The 26466-nt window shown below is 43.9% G+C and overlaps 1 protein-coding gene across 1 annotated transcript; it reads right to left on the bottom strand.

The window, feature by feature from the left end:
* Positions 1-558: 558 nt before the first annotated feature.
* On the bottom strand, positions 559-26466 carry LOC127604510 (beta/gamma crystallin domain-containing protein 1-like). The gene is made up of 25 exons (XM_052071616.1): positions 26160-26466; positions 22217-22304; positions 19831-19989; positions 17417-19713; positions 12322-12731; positions 11774-12189; positions 10574-11296; positions 7263-7310; positions 6562-6680; positions 6152-6386; positions 5452-5591; positions 5244-5370; positions 5093-5128; positions 4784-4923; positions 4558-4684; positions 3803-3963; positions 3594-3720; positions 3477-3509; positions 3161-3273; positions 2946-3075; positions 2729-2868; positions 2160-2283; positions 1762-1920; positions 1484-1643; positions 559-1324 (listed from the first exon to the last, which is right to left on the bottom strand). Exons 1-25 carry the CDS (start codon positions 26342-26344, stop codon positions 1233-1235), a joined length of 6489 nt encoding a protein of 2162 aa, XP_051927576.1. The 5' UTR covers positions 26345-26466; the 3' UTR covers positions 559-1232.

Below are 26466 nucleotides of genomic sequence, written 5' to 3'. Positions count from 1 at the left end.
TAGGCAACTGAAACCACAGAAGCACATCATTCTTGTAGCTTTTTAGCCAGACTCCCCGTTCACCTGCACAGGTAGAAAAGAAACCTGACACCGTTGTGGTTATTACAAACAAAGCTGACTTGGGCCAGAATATTTCCCAAGTTCAATGCGCTCTCATCTTCGACCTGAGAAATTGTGCGTGAAATACATTTTGAAGTTGATTTCTATTGTCCGAAATGTGGCGGTAAACGCTGAAAGAGTTTCGCCATAGAAATACAACACAAAGCACAAAAATGTATAAATGGATCAAGTGTAGGGGTGGGAAGGTCAGCTGAAGTCAACATTTAAAGAACCGCACGAGACACACAATGTTCAATAAAGCAGAAAAATGAGTTTCATGGTCAAATTTTCTTTGCTCAACTCAACTGTATTTACAAGCACTTTCAACAGCTGGCACTACAAAACAACCCAAAAGTAATCATATACCGCTGTGTACATATTCCAGTGGTGCGTGTGAGTATACAATACTTACGTTAAAAAAAAAAAAAAAGAAGTGTTTTGTAACCCAATGACCACAACTTTTGTTTTCATTCGCTTAGACAGCGTTTAAATTTTATTAGCATTTTAAAAACACACCCTCGTTTATATATTATGACTTTAGTATCAAAGAACATACAATTTTTGCAGGTATTATTAATCTATTTCTCTCTCTTTATATATACTGTATGTATATATCGATATCTAGGTACATATTTCTCTATCGCACTTTCAGCAAAAAAAACCAAAAAAACAGACATACACATCCCACAAACTCGCATACAATACACTGCATAGAGATGAGGAACACCATAAAATATGTTGACACAATATAAAAATAGCTTTTAAGTATTTTGCATACCGTACATTCTTTGGCTTTATCTCTCAGCTGTCCATTTTAAGCATTAGTTGAGTGGAGTGTGCAATTGTACACTCAAGGTATGAGAAAAGTAACAGGGTAAAGTCTGAAGCTTTTACCCCCATAAACTACGTGTGAATACTTCTTCCTGTCCTCTGTATACTACAAACCACAAGCATAGAATATTCTTTGGGGGGCGGTATGATGACTACAACGGGTTTCAATAAAATTAATAAAAAGTAACGCATGGGATTGCTCTTGGTTCCGGGGATTCTGGTGGGGTGGGGGGGGGGGGGGGGCGGTAGCCTGTAAATGTGAGTGGAAGTTTTGCCAAAGCGAGCAACACGTCTGTGGCGGTTTAATTGATCAGTACAATCTCCCACTGTTGGCTTAACCTCTCGTCACTCTCTGGCATAATCACTACATGGTCCTTATCGTAGCTTTGGCCACCTGAAAATAAATAAAAATAATAATAAATACATTGGAGGGGGGAATGCAACTAGGTCAGTGATAGCATGAACAACTCTTTAAATAAAAACAAACCCTTAACGTATTTGTACAGTTGACATTTGAGTGCAAAAAAATAAATCTATAAATGTATGTTTATACCTTTGACATCAATGACCATTCCAGGGTACGTAATGCTGCTGAGTCGACCTCTCATCTGGGCCATCCAAGTCTGGGCGGGCTGCCGGGTCACGTTCCATAAAACCAATTTGGCTCCCGGCTCAACATTGCCCATCACTTGAAGACTCATGATGGGGGAAAGCTACATCAAACGGCAAAATGTCAGTGACGGTCTCAGCATGAGTCAGTAACACATATGCAAAATATTGTTTTTTTTGGTTTTGTTTTTTAAATATCAAGGTACATGTTCAAGTACTGACCTTATTTTTGATTTGTCCATCCTGATAGAACCAAATGTCACTCATGGGCTCCGCCTCTGGTGTGACCACCACCCGTCCGGACTTCAGCTCTTCCACCCCGCCCTGGATGGACATGAGGTGATGGCTGTCTGCATTCCGGATGCGGAAAAAGTGCCGCTTCTGCAAAAAATATCACAGCATTGTACTGATATGACACCAGGAAGACGTACTACAAAAAACACTGACAAAAGAGAAGCTTTTTGATCGAAATGCATCAAAAAAACAACAACTCTATTTTGGAATCAACTGAAACACTTTAGTGATTATCTTTTATCGATCTACGGATAGCAATCAGAATTCAGTCAACAACACATGCGCCGAGATGTCATGCATAAATAGGGTATGACTTGTTGACAGACCTGTCTGACTGGATACAGGGAGCCAATCGTCTGCACAGAGCTGAACTTGGGCCAGTTGGTGATTTCCGTCGGCTCCAAAAGGAATTGGCGCCCTCTATAGTTGCCAAATTCAAATAGCACCCAGCTAGAAAAAAAAGCAAGACGAAATGTCGTCATCAGAGAAATTAGACGTGTGTGGATCTGGGCCACTCGACACAAATAAACACCCCGTCAGTCGTGCATACCCCTCAATATACTCTCCTGCAGTGGCATCGCTAATACCGGATTGGTTCACACAGCCCTGGACTGCTTCAGACCTCAAAGACTGCACTCTGTCTATTCAGCTCAATTTCCTTTCTTCCATTCGCACTCACTTCAGGTGTGCCCCAGGGCTCTGTCCTGTGGCCCCTGTCTGTCATTATCTCACTCCTCCACATTTGCGCCATTTTGGGTTTAAAAAAAAACAAACTAGAATTCTCTTTCATCGCTAACCCTACCTCTCCTGGAAACCCAACATCTCATTTCCACCCTCTTCCCGCACCTCCTCATGATCAGATATGAAGTCCCGGTTCACCCACAAAGTATCTTACCAGCCACTGTTGACTCTGACCGAAAGGACGTGGTCATTGAAGCCCTCCGCTTGCATGTTGACAAGCTCAGAGTCTGTTGCGATCTCCCTTCCCTCCAGACCTTCCAGCCCAAACAATGAGATGGATGGAACTGAGAAAATCTGCTCAAAGAGAGATGGAGTTTGAGAGCCATTCCAGAAGAGATCCAATCAATGTTTTGTATGAAAATTCATCCAACCATCGGCACAGCCTTGACGGAGCGGATGAAGGTGTTTGGTGGGCAGCCCATGCTTGTTAATGAGCGATAGCCTCCTTCTGATAAGACATACATGGTCCCTGAAAAATCTTTATTCTCATAGAGAACCCAGCTGGAAAAAAAAGATGATGAATATAATTTTAGACCTCGACAGATTCCTTCTTTGTGTACATCGTGGCGGGTTTCAAATCTCGCACCTTCCTCCAACAACTCTGCAGGACTTGGTCTGGAATTCTTCTGTTGCGGCTTCCTGTTTATAGTTGAAGATAAGGCACTCTCCCTTGTAGTCCGGTTCCGAGTACAATAGTATCTGAGAAAGGCAAATCGAGATGTGGAGACCATGGCGGTCGGATTTAAAAAAAAAGTGTAGTATCAGATTTGCATGCGTTGCCTTGGCAACATCGATCCACACACACACAAATACAATCTACGCAATGACATTCTGTGATATCCACGTTTGAGTTATTTAGAACATTAAACAAGGTGCGGTTCAAAATAAATTGAAAGACTCACCTCATTTCTGGTCCTGTTACCGTCAGCTGGAGCCTAAAAGCCAAACAAGGTAAAATTAACATTCATCCCCCGCAGCTGCATTTTCAACAATCATCTTCAGCTTCTCGCTGGCCTCACCAAACGAACTGGCTGCACGGAACAGATGCGAGTGTCACGGGAACCCCAGTCTGCACTCGTACTATAGAAGCCTTTCTCCAGGATGTATTGGTTACCGGAGAAGTCCACATGGGAGTAGGCTACCCACCTAGGAAGCGGCATGTCAACGCAATTCTTCAACAATCGGTTCATTCCGTATCATTCGCAGAGGACTTTCGGTTTGGACTTACACTCCACTGAAGACTTGGATGGAATGGGTGTTGATCTTGAAGCCAAAAAGCTCAACATCTGGAATGGCCTCCGTCACCTCAAAGGTGTTCTCCTCTTGGGCGACGGCACCCTCCTCTTCCTCTGGCTGCTCGAACATCACCATTAAGGGGTCGCTCAAGTCCTGCAGAAACCAGAAGTGGAGCGTAGATCAAAACCACGGCGTGCACGGAACCCGGCAGCGATCAGTAAAATAAATAATAATAATAATAAATCTGTAAGTCATTGACAGCCAACCCCAAAGGTTTCCGTTTGAAAAGTAAAAATATTGACAATAAGGGATTAAAAAATGCATTGCAAAAACTTCATTTTAATATATTTGAATTGATTTCATTTTTTTTCAATGGTGTTAATTTTATTTGCATTTACCCGAGTATGTTTTTGTTCATTTTTATTTTTTTACTGGAAAGGGAAAAAAAAAAAAAAAGAGTACAGTTGCTTCATTATGAGGCCTGATCTAAGAAAACTGTACTTTGAAACTCGTCCCATTTCCACTGTACACGCTACTTTAAAAAAAAGTTCTTTTAAAAAAGTTACTTTAATTTTTTAATCCAAGTAAATTTCTAGCCCTGTACTTTTCGGTTGTACCTTGACCTGATTACAATAGCGCAGTCCTTTCCACCTTTTGCAAACTTACAATTAAAAAATGTTTATTAAATATTAAAACTAATGGGTGAGGTTTAAAAATGAAAAAAAAAAAATATCCCTTCCAACTTACAGCCTGGAGAACCCGAACGGAGCGCAGCTCAGAGTTTGAGCCTCCCCACACTCTCCAGTCATGGTACTCGCCCTCCTCCAGCAGGTACTGGTGGCCTCGATATCCTTCCTTCTCATAGCCCACCCAGCTACATTAACACACAGACACACACGCGCATGCGCAGGTTGAAAAACTGCAGTCACTGTATTGCGCTGGTGACAAGCAGCCGTTTTCACCCGGAACTCACATTCCTCCGCGCACTTTGAGGGAGCCCACAGAGTACATGAAGGCGCCCTGCTGCCTGTCCACTCGTGTCATGAAATCTTTCATGTTCGAGGTGAGGATCCTTGATTTGCCCGTGAAATACGACCTTTCGAAAATCTCAATCTGGAGACAAAAAAAAACAAAAAACAAAGACTGTATTGAAAACAGAAAAGCAGACGGTAATCACATTTGCCAATATGTTTATAAGCGACATTTCTAACAACTTTACCTCAACGTCAATCTCTCTAAATTAGTACCAGATGCAATATCTACTCTACGCGTGCTTTCTTACCGTTGGTTCACTTATGTTTTCCACTTTTGGTTCCCCCTACGGGCGTAAAAAAAAAAAAGAAAAAAAATGGAACACCAATTATTACTGCCCATGCGTCAACATAATCATTTCAAAACAAAAGCAGACTTGTGGCGGATTTGCAAGCACTTACGATTTTGAGCGGATGCAACGACCCCACATAGGGTTGCTCGACACCCCAGGAGGCAGGATTGGAATAGCCGCCGACTTCCAACACACGCGGAGAGCCCTCGAAAAAGGGTTTTGAAAACACCAGCCACCTGTGTACGACCCGAAGTCCAACGAAAATCATCACGCCGTCACACCTCACTTCCTAAAACGCTCTTCCTCCATTCACTCACAGTCCGGCATTGATGATGATCGAATTAGCCTTGATGGGGAATCCAAAAATTCTCGCATCCTCCGACGTATCTCTGAAGATGACTTTCTTCCCCTCGGCGTTCTCCTCCGGGAAGAGGCTGATTTCAGGGACGCTGTAGTCCTTGAGGGTGAGAGGTTGGAACGGAAGTGAAACGCATCGCACGCGGCATTCGTCTCTGCGACCATATACGTGCATTCCAAATGACTTCCCGAAAAGGGTTTTGATAAGAAGTGGCAGTATATTCACGAGCAGCTTGTCCCGGCATCATACGTCGTCACCAGCTCGCAGGTGAAGAGGTCCACCACACCACTAGATGTCACTAGCGCATCTTACATATTGGCACGTTGTGTATTTGACACACCTCGCGACATTTCACAGCAAAACATTGCGAAGGAGATCTCATCGACTGAATTGTAAAGTGTAATCCCAAAATAAATTCCTGACTGAAAGAATCAAACGGCTCACACTAGAGTTTCAATTCAGAATTTAATTCTACGTTTCAAAAAGGCAGTTTGTGTGCCGCTTCACTGTATCAATATATCAAGTATTGACATAAAAAAAAAAAGTCGTCATGACCCAAAGCAGAAGATATAATTTGTTCCATTTTTCCACTTGCAACAGTGCATTGCATAATACGAACAAGATCGACAGGCACAAAATGAAACCTAACTTGCGCTTACCCTCACTGCCCGTCGAACGGATCCGATAATGGACTTCTTGGCTGCTTTCGTTTTGGTCTGTCCCTCGCTCGTTTCTCCGTTCTCTTCACCCTTTTGCTCCCCGGCGACCTTCTGTCCATTGGTCTGCTGCTCGCCCTCTGCCTTGGGTTGCTGGAAAGGGCAGGTGAGCTCGATGTCGCCCTCATCCAGGGCGATCTTCTCTCCTTTGAAGTTGCGCTTCTCATACAGAACCCATCTGGGGAGGCGGGAGAGGGGTGACCACATCACTCAAATTTCTCAAGAAGCGCTGACAGATTAGCATCTTAGCGACGAGGCAATTTGCATTTGGCATGAGGGAAATTGCAAAGATGTTCGTTAGCTGGTTTGCATCGAGACACACGTGAAAAGCGGTGACGTAATCGGTCTCCTACCCTCCTCGGATCACCCTGATGGAAATTGTCTCCTGCAGCTCCCAAGACGTGGCGTCGGCAATATCGCCACACAACTCGATCCTCTGGCCGCACATCCCGGGTCGGTCAAAAATATACATCTGTACACACACACACACACACAAAAAAAGCGCACAGGAAGTACAATCACAATTTAGGCGATATTCTGAGAGGCGATATGTCAACGTTTGCCAACATCCAACTGTGCTATAGCTAACTTTTCCCTTGAAGATAAGGCACAACCTAATCCTATAATAACATTAATGTGGCAAACCGGATCAAATTATTTTAAAATCTTTAAAAGGGAACCAATATCTTGGAAATCAAGTAAATTAAGCCATCAAAGTATTAAGTTAGCCCTGCGATTGGCTAGCAACGAGTAAATGCGGGATAGGTTCCAGCACGCTCCTCGTGAGAGAGAAGCGGATAAGAAAATGGATGGAAATATTAAGTCAGGCGTGGTGGCAAGCAAGGATTGTTTTCTCTTTTGTCCGGTTTGGATCCTTTAACCAAGAACATTCAAGTACTTCAAGAACGTTTTGAATGACTCTCTGACAAGTTTGATCCTTTTCAAGTCAGATACCTCACAGCCGTAATTTGGCTCCAGTTGAGTTTAACAGCAGATGTCAGCTATGAACGTGAACTCGCAAGCTCGCTTTACGAAAGCTTGCGAAGAGACTCACCTTCCCGGGACGAGGGTTGAGCTTCCCATGTTCCTTTTCTTTGGTGAGCTACGGGCAAAAAAACAAACAAACAAACAAACATACATCGCTATTAAAACATCAGCAAGCAGAACGTCCTCAAGGCACTCTTCGGGCGTGCATATTAACTCATTCAGTACCAACCAATTCTGAACCAAGTCTGAAAAGACGTTTAAAAACGTCTTTGGGAGTGAATGAGTGAAAGAAGAACTATAAAATCTATATATCTTTGTTTTTACGGTAGGGCACCGGATGAGTCCCCCCCACCCCCTTTCCTATTGAAGTTCAAGGGCATCGGCGTTAAATGGAACTTCTCTTCCCCATGACCACATCTCTCTGACACAAAGTATTCATTAATCCGTACCCGTTGAACCTGATGCCTCGCAGTGTTCCGCATGCTGATAACGACACCGAAGCGACAACCCATGAATGGGGTCGCTGTGCGTTTCACCATCGACGCGTTATTTGACTGTTTGCAGAATGTTTGCGTGTGTCCAAAGCGGTTGCTAGTCGATGCGTGAATTTTTTATTTTTTTTTTCCATGTGTGACGATTCAGTATTGGGTATGACGCAAATAACAACTCTCTACCTCAGAAATGTGAGGCGGGTTTGCCAACCATAGATGAATAAATATATATAACAATTTATTAAAAAATTCAACATTATCCCACGGAAAATTTGAAAGTATGGAAGGCGTAAGATAACATTTTACTTATTTACATCCAGAAAACTTTATGTTTCCTAGTTCAAAAGCGCCTCGCTCTCTTTGCAGGACATGACATGCCAGGCCAGGATGAAAATTGCATCTCGTGAACGTACTTATTCTTAATTTACAATTTCAAGATGGAGCACACACATTAAAATGTTTTTTTTCGGTGAACTATCTATCCCCTTGATAAACAGTTTTTTCCCTCATCAATGTATGTGACCTATGAAGGTCAAACAGCTGTACCGTTTAATGTCAAATAAAATCAATCAACAAAAAAACACTCAAAGAAGCCTTTCAAGGAAATTATTCCCGCGTAAGTGGAATGTGCAATTTCGGCATTCAGCGAAAGTTAACCTTTACCTACTGAACAAAAGTAAATCAGACAAACCATGTGATTATTTTTCTGTCAGCTGTCAAGTCGACTTCATCCAATATTAACGAGAGCAAGACAAACACAAAAGTCGGGGTGTGGCCCTAGGTTAAAAAAAAAAAAAAAAAAAGAGCGAGACAGATAGCTGAAATGGGTGTGGAGAGAACATTGCTGACAGGGACAGAGAAAGAGAAGAGAAAAGTTGGGCATGTGCCCTGAAGCCAGCTGTGTCACTGATGGTTTCAATGCACGACGAGGTTTGGCAGAACGTCATCTTTAGAAAGCGTTGGCAAGCCGCAATATCGGCCGTGAGGTGGACGCTGCGCTTCCTGGTTTGCCAGCATCCGCCAGTTTCCCCTTCGTATACAAAGGAGGAGGATCAAGCTATAAATCGCATCCTTGTTGACTCCCGTCAGGAGGGTACACATTCAAGACGGAGAAAAGTTTTGCTTAAAAGTACAGGGGTTGGCTGAAAATGCTCATCTTGACTCATCCGTACAGACTACGAACATTATTCCAGCCCCTTTTGGATCGAGAGACATTTTTTCGCACCGAATTCAGCCAGCCGTGCCTTTATCGATGTCGATTTGGTACCGGAAAAGAAACAATTGTTCACGTGTAGTTCGAGATACGGCGCTGCATTTATTTATATTTTCATGGGGAAGCGAGAGGGAGGGCAGCGCCGTTGTGGGAGTTTGCACCGGTGACTTCAATCGCAGTCAATTAAAGGAGGTGGTCTCGCCACACACTAAATTCTCCCGGGAGCACATCAACGCCGTGAAATAGCCGCCTGCACAACACGCCCTCCAATTGTTTCTGTGCGCACTCAGCACTGCACGATTGAGCTGTAACAATAAAACTAACTCAACTTCCCGGATTTCTGCCCATACAGTATACCGATTACGGCATGACTCCCAGGAAAATCGTACAAAGCTAGCATATTTGTACGAGCGCCTCAAAGCATTTTTGCTGTCATGCCTTTAGAGTAGGCCACTCAAGACTTTTTTTGAACTCGATGAAACGCATTTGCGTGTGGGTGGTTACCTGTAATCAGCCGTCGAGTTAATAAGAGGCCATTAAAGTGCTTTGTGTCTTCGCAACAACACTGCGTTCCCGACACACGGGCTCGACTTAATAGTTTGTAGTTTTCATTGTGTTTTTAAGCCTCCTCCATTTTTATCAGCGGGGCATATTGAAAGTTTGTCCCACTTTCACTACGTGGACGCTGTTCAGGACTTAAGATGCAGAGGCTGTTGACTTAACTCGTGCAAACATTGCTCTGAAAATTACCGGTGGCAACCGTACGGTATTCCCGTGGGTAGAAGCCGACACTCCTTTTGTGCAAATGGCATATTAGGAGTTTGACCGTCTGGTTTATCCACTTAACAGTTTCCCACAGCGCATTTGGGTTTCTCACAACAGCTTCCCAAAATACTCGGCGATGGCTAAAGTGACGAGTGAAATCCAACTAAAAAAAAAAGCAAAAAAAAGCACCAATAATGATAACCTGTAACCCGATACACTGCGCACCGCCGTGCCCGCTGTCCCCGAAAGAGTTAATGATTGACGATAAGCGTGAGTGCGGGTATACCATCGTCAATAAAATGCCGACAATCACTTGCGTGCAGTACCTCGTGCATACAAGTCTCAATGACCCCCCCCCCCCCCACCACCGCCCCGCCCCGCCCCCACTTTTGTTTCTGTAATGTTGCCATTCCCAGCAATTATTATTCAGTCCATTGCAAGTAACGCAAAGCGTAAATCAGCACCATGACAACAAGAGCCATTGGTGATGCACGCCCGTGGTTATTTCATTCATTCGATAACGGCGCTAGGCGTAGCCGGAATCTGGACTCGATTGCTTTTTGTGGTGCTTCTCGTCACGGTGTGGCAAAAAAAAAAAAGTTCGGTGACGGCGCATAAAACCCAAGGATGATGTCACGTGCCTCGCCTAGTCTAAAAAGTCAACCTATTGTTAGTTGTTTTTTTTTCTTTAATAATTGCAATGGCCGCGTGCTGTGCAAAGGGCGACGGGTATGCGGGACGCACCTGCACGAAAAAGTCGACGGCACAAGTTAACGAAAGCGTTCCTCAAAGTGGCACTGTGCGTGCAGACGACCATGATTTTTTTATCCAAGGATTCCATGTTTAAAAAAATAAAATAAAATAATTGTGATCACGTTGTTGAGTCAACGATTCAGCGGTGATACTCACATAAGCATCGGGAAAGGCTCTGTATTTTACAGTCCTCTCCGGTTCAGTTTTTGGGATTTGAGGTCCTCTTAGGAGGTTGTTGTTGATCAGCGAATTCTGTTGAGCACCCACCGAAATGGATTCGTGACTGAAGCTCCTCTGGAGAGGGGCACTGATGGCGCCGGCGCCAATTCCTTGGCTCAGCGTCTGGCCAAATTTTAAGTAAGAGGAGGCCGATTCGGTGGTGGGGAACAAACGGTGATTCTCCAAAGTACCGGTGGGACTGAGATGGCGAGAGGGGATGGCGCTCGAGACCGACGACGTGAGGTTCTGTTGCAGGGGCAGACTTCTGCGAGGGGTGACGTCATCGGACCCGCTCGAGAAGCTGGATGAAGAAGGCGGGGAATTGATGAGAAAAGATAAGCGTTCAAAGCGGGATGATGAATCTGTGGCGGCGTTGACTTCGCTCAGCTCCTTCCGAATATTAGAAGAGCCCAAATCGGGGAGCGAGCCGGTGCGGAACACCGAACGTTGGAATTTGCTGTTATCCTGCGTTTGATCCACGGAGGAGGATTTGTAACTTCCAAAGATGACGCTGTTCTCCAGACGGGTTTTGGACGGCTGTTGCGTCGCGTTCCCATTGAGGGATTTGTGCTCGTCCGAAGCATCGGAAGATTTCCTCATGAGAATACTTTGGCTGGCGGTTGCTCTGAGGGGCATGTCTCTCGGTCCAGACTGCTCCTGCTGGGAAGCCGTCAAACAGAAAACGACATTCAGTCGGTTCATTTCTTAAAGCGGAGCGATTTTCAAGATTTGAGGTATGAAACTTCCCTTCAGGTAATATTAAACGACCGGGCATGACTTTCTCCCTTTACGGAATTTATTGAGCAGAATGTTGTTGTGTTTTTTTTTTTTTCTCAAGTTGATGCACCTCTTGTGAATGTACAATATAATCTCCAATATGATTTATGAGTTAAAAAAAAAAGTCAGCGTGATAGGGAGAGCTGTGAAATGTCTTATAGGAATTCTCCATCTGAAATGACTTGAATGGGATCAAACTCGACTGAATCCCACTGACATTGTAACAAAATCGAATCTACTGACAGATCAGAATTCTTTGAAGGCTCTATTTATAGCGTGAGAGAGAGAGAGGGAGAGTAAATCGGGTTAGGCTGCAAGTAACATCCAATCATGCTTCCACCCAAGATAAAAATGTCATACCTTCTTCATTAACTCCATGGGCGAGCGCGTGTCTCTGCTCGTGTTTCTCTTGAGGCCCAGATCGGCGGGCAGCGTGTAAATTCCATTGCGGGCCTCGCCGGCCGGTCCGGCTTGCGTCCTCTTTGTGGGGCTTGCGAGGATGTCGGAGACGCCGGGGTTGGGGGCGTCTTCCACAATGGGCGGCAAGGCTGAGACGGGGACGGCGGTGGGCCCGCGCAGGCTCATGCTTCTCGGCCTCAGCGAGGGGCCCATGCTCTTGAGGGTATCCACCAGGTTGTCCATGTCAAACTGGTTGCAGTCAACGTCCGGGGAGGCCGGGGGTGTGGAGCCGGCAGCCGCTGGGTCGTCGAGCTCCACGAGGGTGGCCTTAAACACACCAGTAAAACAGGATGCGTCTGTGTCGTCCGCGGGGAAGGCTGAAACAGAAGGTGGTTGTGAGTCCTGGCGTGACTCTCTGCCTATCCCTCCCACCATCTCTCGCTTTCACCTGCAGGTGCAGGAGACACCTCCCACCCAAAAAAAAAAAAAAAGGCTCCTCCCCCACTTACCTTTTGACTGTCTGCCAAGCTCACTTTGGCCGCCGTAGCTGTATGACGGGGCCTCGGGGAGAACGGAGGAGGAGTAGGAGCTGGAGGAGGTGTCGGATAGTCTGTAGCTCTGATTACCCGACAAAAACGACTCCTCTTGGGGCATGAATCTGGACACACCATCAAATGAACTTTTCCGGACGCGTTCCGTGCCAAGCGTTGCTCCGTTCGACTCCGTAAGGCCGTAAGACAGCGCCTCCCGTTGGGCTGCGTCATCCGGCATCGGGGATACTTGACGGAAACGGTCTCCGGATTCATGCAGGGTGGCGTTCAGGCTGCTATAGCCTGAATACATTTTGTCATCGGGTTGGTGGTCTGCGTGGGCCTCGGGATCGTGTGCATGAAAGGTGTCGGAAGGTGCTGTGGGGGATCTGGAAAAAAAATTAAATCGAATAAGAAAAAAGGTGACACCGACTACAGTAAATACGCATAAGCTAAAGAGCAATGCAATTATGCACATTTCTATGAGTGAATGACTAAAGGAATGCTCGGCCCGTTTTATAATAAGTCTCGTGGACATATTTGGCACGTCATGCAGTTTTGCAGCTGAAAAAGCTTTGAAGAAGCAATGAAACGTCGGCCATTGTTTTGCTTTCAGTCACAGGCCGTGGAAGTACCCTGAAAGAATGTGCGCACTGACGACTACTTTCACCCAGAGACTTAGAAGCCTCAAGCTATTGACAATGTAAACGGTATGTTTACATGAAGGGCTTTCAGAGCGCTGAAACCAATTCCGGAAATTCGGGTGGTTTGTGTCGTCCCATTTAACCCTTTTCAGGCACCAATTATGATAACCTGTAACTTGATGACATTATAAACTGTCCACTCAAGTAAGCAATGATCAAAAATGAATAATCCTGGTGAGTGATGATATAAAAGACACCAAAACAAACAGACGCCTTTAGAAAATCATATGTTTGTTTCTAGCGTGACATCAAGCTGGCATTGAGAACACTTTTTGTACGTGGATTACGTTACAAAACAGAACTCACGTCACCACATCTTGTAAATGTAAACTGTAAATGTTTTTTTTTTTGTTAAACCAACATAAAGCAGCTAACAAGCAAGGCTGCTTTCAACGGGACTTTACACTTTCTTTTACAAGATCAGACTATGTAATCCAACACAAAAGCCTGATCAAATATTTACAGACATCCGGAGAACAAACATGAAGCAGCATGATTATCACTGTTGAGTCCATTTTTAAAGGCAATTTTATAAAAAAAAAATTGATGCCATTAGATGTGGCAGGTGACAGAATTAATTATTTGGTGAGTGAAAAGACACCGATTAGTTGGGCTACTTATCCCAAACCAAACCCAGTTTCAAGCAGCAGATGGCTTCCGTAAAGTATAGGTGTGGCTTGGCACATGGGACGGAATTCTCCGCAAAGTTGTCATTCCGTTCATGTCTGAGGTAGGCTGGTACACCACATTGCGTTGGGATTTCAGAACGAAGGTAACAGATGACTCAAGTAAAAGAAACAAATCCAGTGGTGACAGATCATGGATTTTAAACCGGTGACACAATTCCAAAATTCCATCCTTGCATACTTAACTTATGAGATGAGGTCGTGAACCCCAAAACGACACTAAAGCACAGTCTGGACTTCTTCCTATCAATTTTTTGAAATGATGTGGTTTCGTTTCGCATTTGTAGCCAAATAAACAAAATAATCACCGGAGAGAATGAAAATTGACGGCAGCTCTCGCCCAAAATCATCTGGGATGGGATTCAAATGGGATTGATAGATGTCCCCGTGTTGATATATGGGAGTATAATTCCTCATTTTAACCTCATGACTCTACTACAGGCGAAACCTGTATGGTGTGTTAGCTGGGGCAGGGCACTTTTGTCTTCCGGTTAAGATTAGCACTATGACACACATTTGTGGCTCAGATTCCTCTACTTGTTTGAAAAAAAAAATCCCCAACACATCTAAAAAGCTATTTTGACCATTTCCAATTGCAGGTGTTTTCATTGTGAGCTTCTGACAAACCATCCTAACTTTCTGGTGCTTGAGAATCGATGAACTGGTTCAAGTGAAAAGTCGGGGATTTGCTGACATCGTGTGGCGCTTCAACGCATTGCAATTGCATCTCACCACACATATAGTCAGTCGGCCATATGTTTGCAGTCGAAGGAGGTTAGCTACAAATACTTTGAGTACTCAAGTGAATTTGTCCTGCTCTCTATACACTTCCTATTCATTTTCTGGATGTATTTCTACTCTCGCGTTTCCAAACAGATATCTACTTTTGACTACTCAGTCAACAACGAAAACCATCCTTTTCTTGTTTTGTATTTGGAGATCCTTGGATGACATCACAACATTAAAAATGAAAAAAAGAATTGTAGCAAGCTCAAAGGATCCACAGATGGCATTTTGACAGACAGACGAACATAAACCAAGGAGCATTAGCAATGACAACACAAATGTTTTGGCAAATATTAAATAACCGCAGGCACATTTCAGTCCATACTTTTTTTTCTATTTTTCCTCCTGTGACAGGACACACCAAAAGTCACAGCACAAAAATAGTCAAGTCCTAATCATCAGTCTTCTTTCTGTACTTCAGCTAAAGTCCATTGTGAGTCTGTGTGATTTGATGCTAACCTAGCAACGTACATTCTATAACACAGTACCAGTCAAACATTTGGAAATGCCTTCCCATTCAGTGTTTTTAATTCTTTTTCTACAGTATAAATGACAACTGAGATCCTCCAGACTATACAGGCAACACGGACGCAATCCTTTGCTAACGTTAAAGGCGTTTTTCAAACCACAACAGTAGCCAGCTTTGCACATCTCAAGCCTTTTCAGCTTCGTAATGGGAATCAATGTCACTTTAATTTGATAACCTCTCGAGGCCATTTGAATTTAAAGCCGGACCCAAACCTTTCACTGGTATTGTATTTCCTGTGACGCAGACTGAGTCGGTGTGTTGTGTAGCGATTGACACCACACACACCAAAACCGAGAATAGTCCGGTTTAAAAGACACATTCATGTTCCTTACTTCTTTGTCATTGTAATGAAATGTCTCTTTTCCCAAGAATGTTCTTTGCAAGTTGCCTCTGTCTTGAGATTGTACTTTAATTAGTTTTTGGCACAAGTTCAGTCTTCATTTTATATCATTGACATTCCAAATCCTTTTCTGAAGGGAGTCGAATCTTGGACAAGCCCTCTTGGCTTTTTTGTTCAATTGCGCTTCATAAACAAAACATAAACAAACCCGTTGGCTTTATAAGTACCAAGTAATAGTGAAGCAGCGATGGGATCGGTGAGGTTATGCTTACAAATGCGTGTGTCTAAAGGTGAAGCCTCAGACTTTCCGTTTTCGAAAACAGCCGAGCAGCATTCACTGCATTTCAGAGACAAATAGAGCGCGACAGTTCAGGTGTGATTAAAAATAAAATGCCGTAGGCTCCTAACCTGTTCAATGAGGCTTGTTCTGTCATTATTCACGGCAAAATTAAAAGGTCTTTAAATCCCAAATCGCTATTTCATGATTTATATGGTTTCAAATACGGGTGACCTGGTTTCAGTTTGAGAATCTATACAGTCTGTCTATTCAATGCAATAGCTGATAAAAGATTTGCCAAAAGAGTGGATTAGATTTGAGTGACTTCATTCGGACCGCAGACATAGAGATATAGCATATTACCAATCGATTTAATGAGAGCAGTGATCCAATCAGAGCTTTTCTACATATCAAATATTGAGGAGAGGTCCAGTCGCAAGACATTTTGGACCCACTATAACAGTGACTGGCAATGGTGGGTCCAAGTGTTGCGGCCAACTAGTTAAAACAAACAAACAAAAATGTGAATTTGTATTCAGATTATTTTCAAAACAGTACTGCGGGGTTCCCGCATATAACATTCAGAAAACACAATGTCAGGAAATTACTCACTAGAAACTCTATAAACAAACACACTGCAGCTCAGGTTTTGGCTAGCATACGCCATCGCTAGCTTGCGATATGCTTTTGGCGGGATGTCAAACACATTTGCAATGGGGTTAAAAAAAAAAAAAACATACTGTATTTTAAGAGTTTACTTTTAAACCGCCAAAAACCTCTAGAAAATGGCTCACAACTTTGCAACAACACGGGTGACAGCAGTTGAGGACCAGTGAGTTAGAGTAGCTAAAACAATAGCTTTAAAAAAAAGGGCATCGTGGGCATTTCCCAACCCATATTATCTTCCAAACGCAATACAAGGACTTCAAAGACGATAAAATAAGTTTGGCGTAGGACCATTAAGTAATGTAAAAAATAAATAAATAAAAAACATCTCAGAATGTTAAAACAAGTTAAAAATAAATGGACTGAATCACTACTTTCTCCCTACTGTGGTTGAGAGGAAAGAAATTTCACCTGTGCTCTACATACAGCACATTTGACAACAAAGTTGACTTGAACTTTTCTCAGCATGAACAGCCATTCCACCAATTTGTTGCTCAGCTATTGTACCAGTTTTAAGATCGGTTGTCATAGCTTCCGTGCAATCATGCTGACCAGCTGTTATTCTAAACACAACCTCCTTTCACACCAATAAAATGTAATACCAACGCCAAAGTCATACCGCGCATCAGATGTGCTTCTCCAACTTCATGTTATCTGAACTATTATGGTTGACTTGTGCCGCATCAACTGCAGGTTCAAACTCCACGCATTCCAAATACTTACCCTACCCTTTTATGACAGGAAATGCTGACAACCTTTATGGGTTTTTATCATTCGACAACACTGTAAGCTGAGAAAGTAGGGCGCACATGGTTCGTTGGCTTGGCTCGACATGTGCGGTGTATCCCTTTACATCGACGGGGGGGTGTGGGTGGAGGGGTCGTTGCAGGTGCAAGATTATCCCTTCGGCTCCATGTTGTATGCCGAAAAACATCCTCAACGTAGGCATAATTCACTTCGACTTTTACAACAAGCCGCCACTTAGACCAATAACTGCACCACGTGATGATTTCGCAATCGTCTTCAAACTTGCTTAGACACAATGGCGACCTATTTACTTTTTCAAAAATTTGTTTCTCCACTTACCGCTCTTGAAGGTCAGTTTGCGCTTCTGGCAGCTGCCCCTGCGTCCCAAAGAGTTCCCGCAGAGCTTCTTCCCGAGGATGGCGTGTGTCCGCTTTGAGGTCTGACAGCTTAACTGCTCCCTGCTCTGGCCGCACGCCGCTTCCTACGCTCTCAGCAATTGTATCCGCCCACTCGCTCTCCCGTGCCACCTTATTGTGTCGACTTGCAGCGGCGTCTGATTCCAGCTCGGCGCCGTGCGACGCGACGCTCGCGTCTACCTCGGCGACGCGAGAGGCCGGAAGGGCACGTGTCGAACCGGTACTCTGGTCGCACGCACGCTCCTGCCGCTCTTCTTTAGCTGTAACTGCAATCGATAAATGTTTCTCCTCCGCCTCTTTGAGTTGATATGCGCTTAAGTCTTTATCTTCCCGCCTGGCGTTGTTCTGAAGCAAAAATCGGGGACTTTGCAGATCTCGGTCTGGCAGATCTCGCTCCTCGCTTAAGGTCCACTTTGGTTTTTCGGTGACCTTGATGCAGGTTTTGTCAGCCCCGTGCCCCTGCGTGTTACCGGAGGGTGCAGCCAACTCGCATTCCATTGCCGTTTTCGCCGGCAGAACCGGTATGACCGGTAACTCCTGTTCTTTTATCTTCGGCAGTACCTGGGCGACCAACTCCTCTTCAGCTTGAAGAAACTCGGTTCTATCAGTGAAGGGCACTTGGAATTCTTCTCTGTGACTTCTTTGGAATGTGTGCCGATGCTCTTCGAGATCTTCCATTTCCTTGTTGGCTCTTTCGCTTCTCCCAAAGCTAAAGAGCGCAAAATGTTCCGTTCTCTCAATTGCCTCTTTAGCCAATGGCACCTTCTCGAAGCGGCTGACCTCTGACGGACCCCCAAAACTTTCATCTTCTCGCTTGTCCCCGACGTGAACTTGCTCATCCAAACTATAAACGTTGTCCTCCTCCGCGCTGAAATAGATGTCCACGGTGCTCCCATCATCTGATCCCACGCTCAGATACAACGGGCTGCAAGGTATAGAAGAAGTCTTCTGGAGTCCGGGGGTGGGAGAAGAAACAAAGTCTTGATCCGCATCCTTTTCTCTCTTCAAACCTGCTGCTGCGGTCACTTTGTCTGGTTTAGAAGAGGAAAATCCAGAATCCCGACTCACCCCCTCGGCTACAACCTCTTTGACGAGGATCGCCCTCCGTTTGGAGTCTGTAACCCGAGTGTCTGTCCCTAGGGTTGTTAAATAGTCAGAAACAGGAAGGGCAGCGTTTGGAGCCACGGGGGCTGAGGTTTCTTCACGTAGACCGACACTGTTTAATTTGACGCCTGCATCGGGGCGGACTGAATAAGGACTCTTGTCGAGATGTTCAGAATAGCTCGATGGATGGGAAGCGGAAGATTGATAGCCGCGGGGGGTGATTAGGTCCTTCCAGGTCGTATTGCAAGAGTAAAAGCGCTGGTGGGAGGGCCGTTCGTCGTAAACGCCAAAAGTAGGATTTCTATCAGGAACACTTGAAGTTTGGGTGTGATTTGTTTCTTCCTCAAAATGTGAAGATGTTTCAATCACAAGGGGTTCGGATTTGGTGACGGTTCTGGTCTCGCGGTAGATGTCGCCATGACTTGTTGGGACTGAAGACAGCACTTCGGTGGTAAAACTTTGGGGGAACAGCGAGTCATACAAAGCGCCATAAACCGCATCTTGATTGGCAGACGGACTGACGGTACGATTGCTAACGGGCAACGTTTTGTCGGCAATCTCCGAAGTTTCGTCGTGAGTCGCTCGGATGTCTTGTTGGACCACAGCGGATTCCGTAGCGCGCTCAGTAGCATCAGCTTCATTATTTGGGGATCCGCCATCAGGTGTGTCGAGGACGCTCGTTTCATGATGGGACGGTGGAACACCGTCAGTGTTCGATTGCCGGAAAACACGGCGTTCCTCGGCCAAGTCGCCGCCGACCGCTTCATCAGGAAATTGATACGAAGCATCCGGTAAAGGGGGGTGACAATCAGACCGGTTGCTGTCCACGGGACTGTTTTCCTTCTCTTCCGATTGAACGTGAATATCTGCAGTCGCCGAGTTTTGACCTATAGCGTGCAAGAGAAGGTCCGAGCCATTTGTCGGATGTTCTCGAAGTCCTGCCTTGGAGGTACGAGCGAAACGCGTTTGTTGCGAGAGAGCCAAGTAAGATTTTAAGACATTGGAATGTACGGACGGAGGGGAAGGGATGTCAAAGTTGTCACTGGTGTCGAGCGCTGGCTGAGACATGCTGAGCGCTGCTCTTCGGTTGCCCTGAAGAGCGAGGTCCACGCTTCTCTACGGAGAGATCACAAAATCATCTCCTGAGTAAGTCTGACGAGACTTGCAAATGTAGTTCCACTTTTCTTTTCTTTTTTCCCCCAGATGAATGACACCCTGCAAAACTAACGTTACCTCATTATGCTCTTCAATATCCGCTCGATGGAGACCAAAAGCGCTTCGAGAGAGATTCTCATCTTTCTTCTTTTTCTGCTTTTTCAGAAGACCGAAGGAAAATGTGGCAAATTTGTTGGGTTTATGGAGATTGGTCTCAGAGGTGCTCAAGTGTTGGGCCTAAGAAGGAGAGGCAAGCAGAATCAATACATGCATAGCAAATGCTAGCAATTGCTTGGAAAAGAGCATCCATACCTGCCCGTTGATTTTTTTTTTTAACTTTGTTGACTTACAATCTGACTGAGATTTTGAGGCAGGTGGTATAAAAGACTAAAAATAAAATCATGCCACTACAGACTACACTACTTGGAAAAAAGGGACTTCTTTGAGAGGAATGCCTTAATATAGGAATGAAAGCTATTCAACCACAGCAACGAGCTCTTAATAGACTTTACACGGGAAAACGAGCTCGCACCCCGTTCTTCATTCCAAGCATTACTACCGCTCCACCCTGAAGATGAAAGGAACATGATCTACTGAAAAATAAAAAAAATAATTCTTCAAATACCGACTTATATCGGGGCTGCGGACGGCCCCGAACTGATGGCATTTTGAATTGTCTGTTGAATCCTTTTGGAAGGAGATGACAAAAATTGATTCGGAAAAAAAGTAGACCTCACCATTGTGAAAACAGTTACGGGTCACGATAAAACAGTTTGCATGATATGAGGGGGACATGGTTGACTGGTCCACATGAATCCGAAATGGTTTTGAGATTAGAGTGGCGTGAGAGCGTTTGTGGATGTTTTGACGAGACTTGATGATAATAAATCTATCTGATAGAATCTCCCCGGGAGGTGCCTACTCAAATTCTTCCTTCTGTTACGGATGGGTTGTCAAGTAAAATGAAGAGCTTAAAACGATCATCAAAGTGCATCGTAAGTTGCAAAATAAAATGCTAAACACGGACAAATCACAACAGGTGGAGCTTGAAGCATCACTTGTCTTTTTTTTTTTTTTAATTATCGGTATGTCCACATGGTAGACATTTTGAAATTAAAAAAAAGGGGGTTTAACATTATTTGTATGATCGATGTACTCGAATGTCATTTCTACGTCGTGCCAAATTGGTGCCGGGTTCGCGTTTGTGATCTTCAGCGAATGAAAAAATTAAATAAAATGAACCGGATGTCAAGTGGAACTATGAGTCATAGTTCACGCTTTTTTATGGGAACAGGTTCGCCGTTGGCACGGAGAAAACAAACACGTCACATGATGAATACATTCCTTGACGCGTGACAAATTTGCAGCTTTGCCGGTTTGCCTCCAAGCACGATCGCTCAGTAGAGCACCTGCGCCCTCTGCTGGACAGAATGAGAGACTCACCGTGTGAAGTGTTGATTGACAATTTGGATTTGGCCAATAACTGGCAATGTGCTGAAATATGGGATTGAGAACTCAGAAGGTTTTAAGGAAATCTTTATCTCAACAGTAAACGAGCCCATTTTTGACAACGCCGTTTAGATTAGCATTCAGAACGTTCCCAGCAATTGTGCAAACGGATTCTCGGACTGAGTGCCAAATCAAATTGTCTATTTTGCTTTTTCAAATGACTTGCAGAAATTTAGTTATGAAATAACAACGATGCAAAACTGATCTGGTGTTTTTTGGTGGGTTACGGGGGGTGGAAGGGATTGCTTATCACGCTCAAATATCACCCATAAACCCCCACAGGATGGAGTGGATCCATCTGGACACCCTTCACATTGTGTCAACATTTATTCCAAGACATGATCGTTTCAAAAAAATAATAATAATACATTCTTAAAAACCAGACAGGTTCTCTTGAAATATGAATCCATGCTTTCAAGCTGTACATCAAAATGCTATTTTGCATAGGTGACAAAATATAAACACGGAGCACCGAGGTCCATACTATCTAGCCTGTCTAGCAGACGGCAAGAGTTCTATTCGTCGTCCCCCGCAGCAACACCGGTATGACTTTCTTGTATTGTTTGACTAAAAACAACCTCATTAAAAGGGAAGAGTGAACATGTTTTGCATAACAAGAAGTTCCTGATTCGTGACAGGATTACAAACTCATCAAGTTGCATCGGGTTCTCTTCACGTTCATACGGCGAATTGCCACTTGTACATTTGTGTACATTTATTTTCTCTCAAAGTTCAGCTCAGTTGTTTTTTTTACCCCCCACAGTGTCAAATTTAACCCTTTCATGCATCATTAATGATAACCTGTAACCTGACAAAATGATAGGCTGTTCGCCGTCATGACCGCTGTCCCTGAAAGGGTTCCAATGAACCTATGGATTGATTTGAATCCCACCAATACGTTACCAGATCAGATGCAAGAAAGAACTGAGGCAATGATACCAACTGCTTTACTGACCTTTGACCTCGGCGCACTGGCATATATTGGTGATTTTGTCTTGGCCAAGACGGGTCCATCCACCGGACTGGTAACGGGTTCAGCAGGACTGAGAAACACCAAAATGGCACAAATGATGTCATAAATTAGCATCATTCCATTTTTAATTCATTTCTACGGGTCAACGACAGGAAGCATCCTGACTGGATCTATGCTAGTTTTTTGGGGGGAAACATCACGCACAGGATCATAAGCGCGTTACGAGGATCGTGAGGTCAGTTGGGGAGGATAAATAAATAAAATCAGTGGGTACCTAAGAAATTGAGTTAGGAGCGGGCCTATGAATGGACACAACTTGTTTCATTTCATTGGAATGCGTTTTGCACTTTTCGGTTGAATATGACAATCAAGCGACAATGCAATCGAGTCAGATGTGATATTTTTGGGGTTTTGTTTTTGGCAAAACACACTGATAATGGTGCAAGCGACGGACAACCCCGAGCATTATTAGAGAATAACAGGATGGCAAATGTAATTGTCCTGCGACAGGACACAATTCTTTTTTTTTTGAAACACAGGCAATGAATCACCGCGTGGAGAATGTTGATCAGAACCGGCTAAACAGAGATTGACGTTGTGTTCCTTGCAGCGGCATTCCGTATTCTCTTAGTGTGACTTTTGGAGCAAAGTATCAATGTAGCATTGGGCTAATGTTGAAAATCATTACCAAAAAGAAAAAAAAAAAGAAAGAGAAACATATCATGTGATTATGTATTGGAACATTATTTCACTTTATCCAAATGCAATCTTTCATTTGTTTTTCGAATTATTGCTTGAATGCAGGATCTGTAGCAGAACCGGACACATCGAAACGGGACTTGAACTACAACGGGTCACGAAAAAGCTGTCAACACATCGGGCTGCTTGCTCTGCGTCGCACAACTGGAAGGTCCAGGAAGCCACATAGCAAACTGACATCTTGAGAACAAGTCAAATTTATCGACTCGTGGCTCAAAGGCATTTCGCCCTTTTTTTTATTCCCTCGCTCGAGCTTTTGAAGAGCCGTTTTGGGGCCGCTTCTAAGAACGGAGCAGCGCGTCAACACTCGTTTTAAAATGGACGTCCCATGCGAGGACCTCCGCGTGTCACGCCGTGTCCCTCGAAAGCATCGTCAAGACATCTTGAAGGTCTTGCGAGGAACACATTTGACAACCCGTCGAAGGCACGGGCATTGTGTAATTGTCGGGAATGACGTATCCGCCGGGCGTACGCATACCTGACAATCTGCAACCGCAAACATAAAAACACACACAGAGCTGCCATTGTTGGGCTTTCGACAAGCCGTCGACATTCACTTTTTGTCTTTTCAACCCCCGGAATTGTGAGATGCTAAACCGTAACGTTTATTGCTTTAAGTCTTGGGAAGTCAAAGTCGTGGAACGAACAAGAGCAAAATGCATCATTAAAAAAACAAAAACTTAAAAAAAAAAACTTCATGCATCCTGTAACCCGCTAACATGATAAGATGTCCACTGTCGTAACTGCTGTCCATGAAATGATTCAAGTTAAAAATAAATAAATACAACCTATACAAAAGGATCAAATCATTCTTTTTTTTTTTTTAATATTCTTTCCGAACTAAATATTACCGTTTTCAGTGCACAAGCATGTGGTTAACCTTTACCCCAGTCTGGAAGCATGTAGCTCGTGAGCAAACCCATCATTTATTGGTCTTTTCACTAAGCAAACACACACTGCCAGTCAGTGGCGGCTGTATAACCACCCGATGAACAACATCATGGAATTGTTTTTTTGCATTTCCAACATCTCGAACACGTCCCGGCAACAAACACACTTTTCTACTTTCGGCTGGACAAAGCGCTGTATCCTCACTTGCCTGAATTAGACAACATGCGATATCGTTCATGTCTGACGTCCAATAACAAATTCAGATACGATACATCCATCAACTTTTCAAATAAAAACTCATCTCAATAGAACTGTCCTAATTTGCCCTCTTTGTATATTTTTTTGTGCAGTACATCGATGCCCAGAAGGAGGAAAAAAACCCAAAACAGATTCAGTCAAAATGTGTAAAATGCCACCTCGACTTCATGCAAATATTCCTATTTTAGATAATGTAGTTAAATATCAGTGATGATACATACAAATAGTGTTCTGGACCCTACAAGGACTGAACCTTCCCTCCAGTAAAAACACATTTCAGAATGCAACCGTCCAGGGGACATGTGAAATCTTCCACAAAGTCAGCGCTGAGGAAAGAGTTCAAGCATGTCTAAGGTCATTGTTACTCCATTTGTCTGTCTATGCGAATCGAATGAATTCATGAATAGACATACCGATTCATTAGGTACACCTGCACAATCTCAGAGATCCAATAAGAGTTCAAAACGTTGCCTTTCCAAAAATAATATTGCTAGGTTTTGACTGACACCTCCAAAGGGGCATCACTTAAAATGTTTGTTATTGTGGTTGTAAATTTCACCATTGTAGAGCTGCAGTGTGTGTGTTTCTAATATTTTGACTACCTCGTTTATGACAAAGTCATTGAAACATGAGGAGAAAACGTGTAATGTTTTTTTTTTTAGGTGGGACCTAAGTTATGGCGGAGGGACTTATGAACAGTTCCAAATCCTTGTCAAGTGCTTGCACAAAACTTTCAGGCGTCTGCTAGAAAGTATGACTTGAGGAAAAGCCAACTTAGAACATCTGAACTTTACTGTGGTTGAATGGTGGCAGTTGTGTGCCGACACGAGTTTGCACGTGATAAGGAAATTCTGAGCACAGCTAAAGTACATCTCCAGTTATGATAGGGTGTGCACACTTGTGCAACCACATTTGTTTAGTTTTATTTCTCCTCTCTAAAAACAGTTTTTTTTTCAATTGAGTTGTACATGTTACCAACAATGGTGGAGTAAGTTTGAATGGTCATTTATCCGTTTTAAGTGGCTTGTTGTATTATTTCGTCATTTTATGTCAAGTGTTCTTTTAATGGCGGCGCGGGCACCCGCAGTGGCTCCTCTTGTGGTCTGTTTCAGAGGGAGGAAATTTCATCTGTGCTGTCTGTTCCACATACAGCACATTTGACTATAAAGTTGTACTTGATACTTGATATTTTTTTTACATCACAAAAACTTGGCATTTGAACAGGGGTGTGTATACTTTTTATACCCATTGTATGAATTTAGAATTTAAAGTTTGCAACATTATTCTAGTTCTATGGCATGATCCAACACAGTATTATGTCTTACTTAAGTATCTTATTTTTGGCATCCTTTGTATTTATTTATTTTTATTCCGGTTTTAGGGCCGTGCAACAAAAACCTTTTCAAATGTTGCGAGTTTCTCAAAAGTAAAAATCTGTAAGTGGCTTGCGGCCACCTTAATGAAGACAATGTTTGGATGGACAAAGCAAAAAAAAAATTCTGGTTTTGCTTTTTTTGTTGTTGGTTTTTTGTTTTTGTTTTTGTTTTGTAAACCTTTGGGGCTCCATGCATGACTGCAAATGTCACACAGGAAGGCCCTCCATGGCTACACATTTCCTACACAGAGGTGAACACATTTATTGGACCAGCACTCAATGAAAAGCTTAGGCCACAGTTACCAGGAAAAAAACGAAATCATTGCTTGTGGAAAGCATCAAGCGATGATGGTGGATGGCCTCGATATGACCGCCGTTTAGATGAAGCATTCGTGTATCCACACAAGGGTAGCTTGAAGACCACAAGTTGAAGAAACTGCAGTTAGACAATAATTTCGCATTGCGACGGCTGTAGTTAGCACTACGGTTGTACCCTTAAGCAAAACACCGACTGCTTCTCTCACGTGGTGTACACCGAGCGTCCTTTAAATTAGTCAGGGTCGATTCTGCAGGTTTTCTTAATCGAGCGACTGACGGTTACAATCCCAAACGAGCCATGCTGACACCTGTGCACGCTTTTACCTGAACACTTGCTGCTTCGGGAAAGAGGGGCTCCCCTTCGACTTTATCTTCAACTTTGGCAACTTGAACCTCTTCTTCTCGTCTGTTTTTTTCTCCGCGCTCTCCACCGACGACTCGCCCGGGTTGGGTTCACTCTTGGTGAAAAAAGATTTGAAAGACTTTTTGCTCAGCGACTTCTTCGCCATCACCGCGTTTAGGGGGACGGAAGGACGGAGCCGTGCTCCGTAGTTTGATGAGAGGCTCGCTTGTACCTCCGATTACATTAATTAATTGCTCGCGCCAAGAAGACGCCTGAAGGATGGCACTT

The sequence above is a fragment of the Hippocampus zosterae genome, chromosome 7 (genome assembly GCF_025434085.1).
Source record: "Hippocampus zosterae strain Florida chromosome 7, ASM2543408v3, whole genome shotgun sequence".
In the NCBI taxonomy this organism is placed as follows: Eukaryota; Metazoa; Chordata; class Actinopteri; order Syngnathiformes; family Syngnathidae; genus Hippocampus; species Hippocampus zosterae.
The sequence above is the reverse complement of the archived record's forward strand: the minus strand, read 5'-3'. Positions and strand labels throughout refer to the sequence as shown.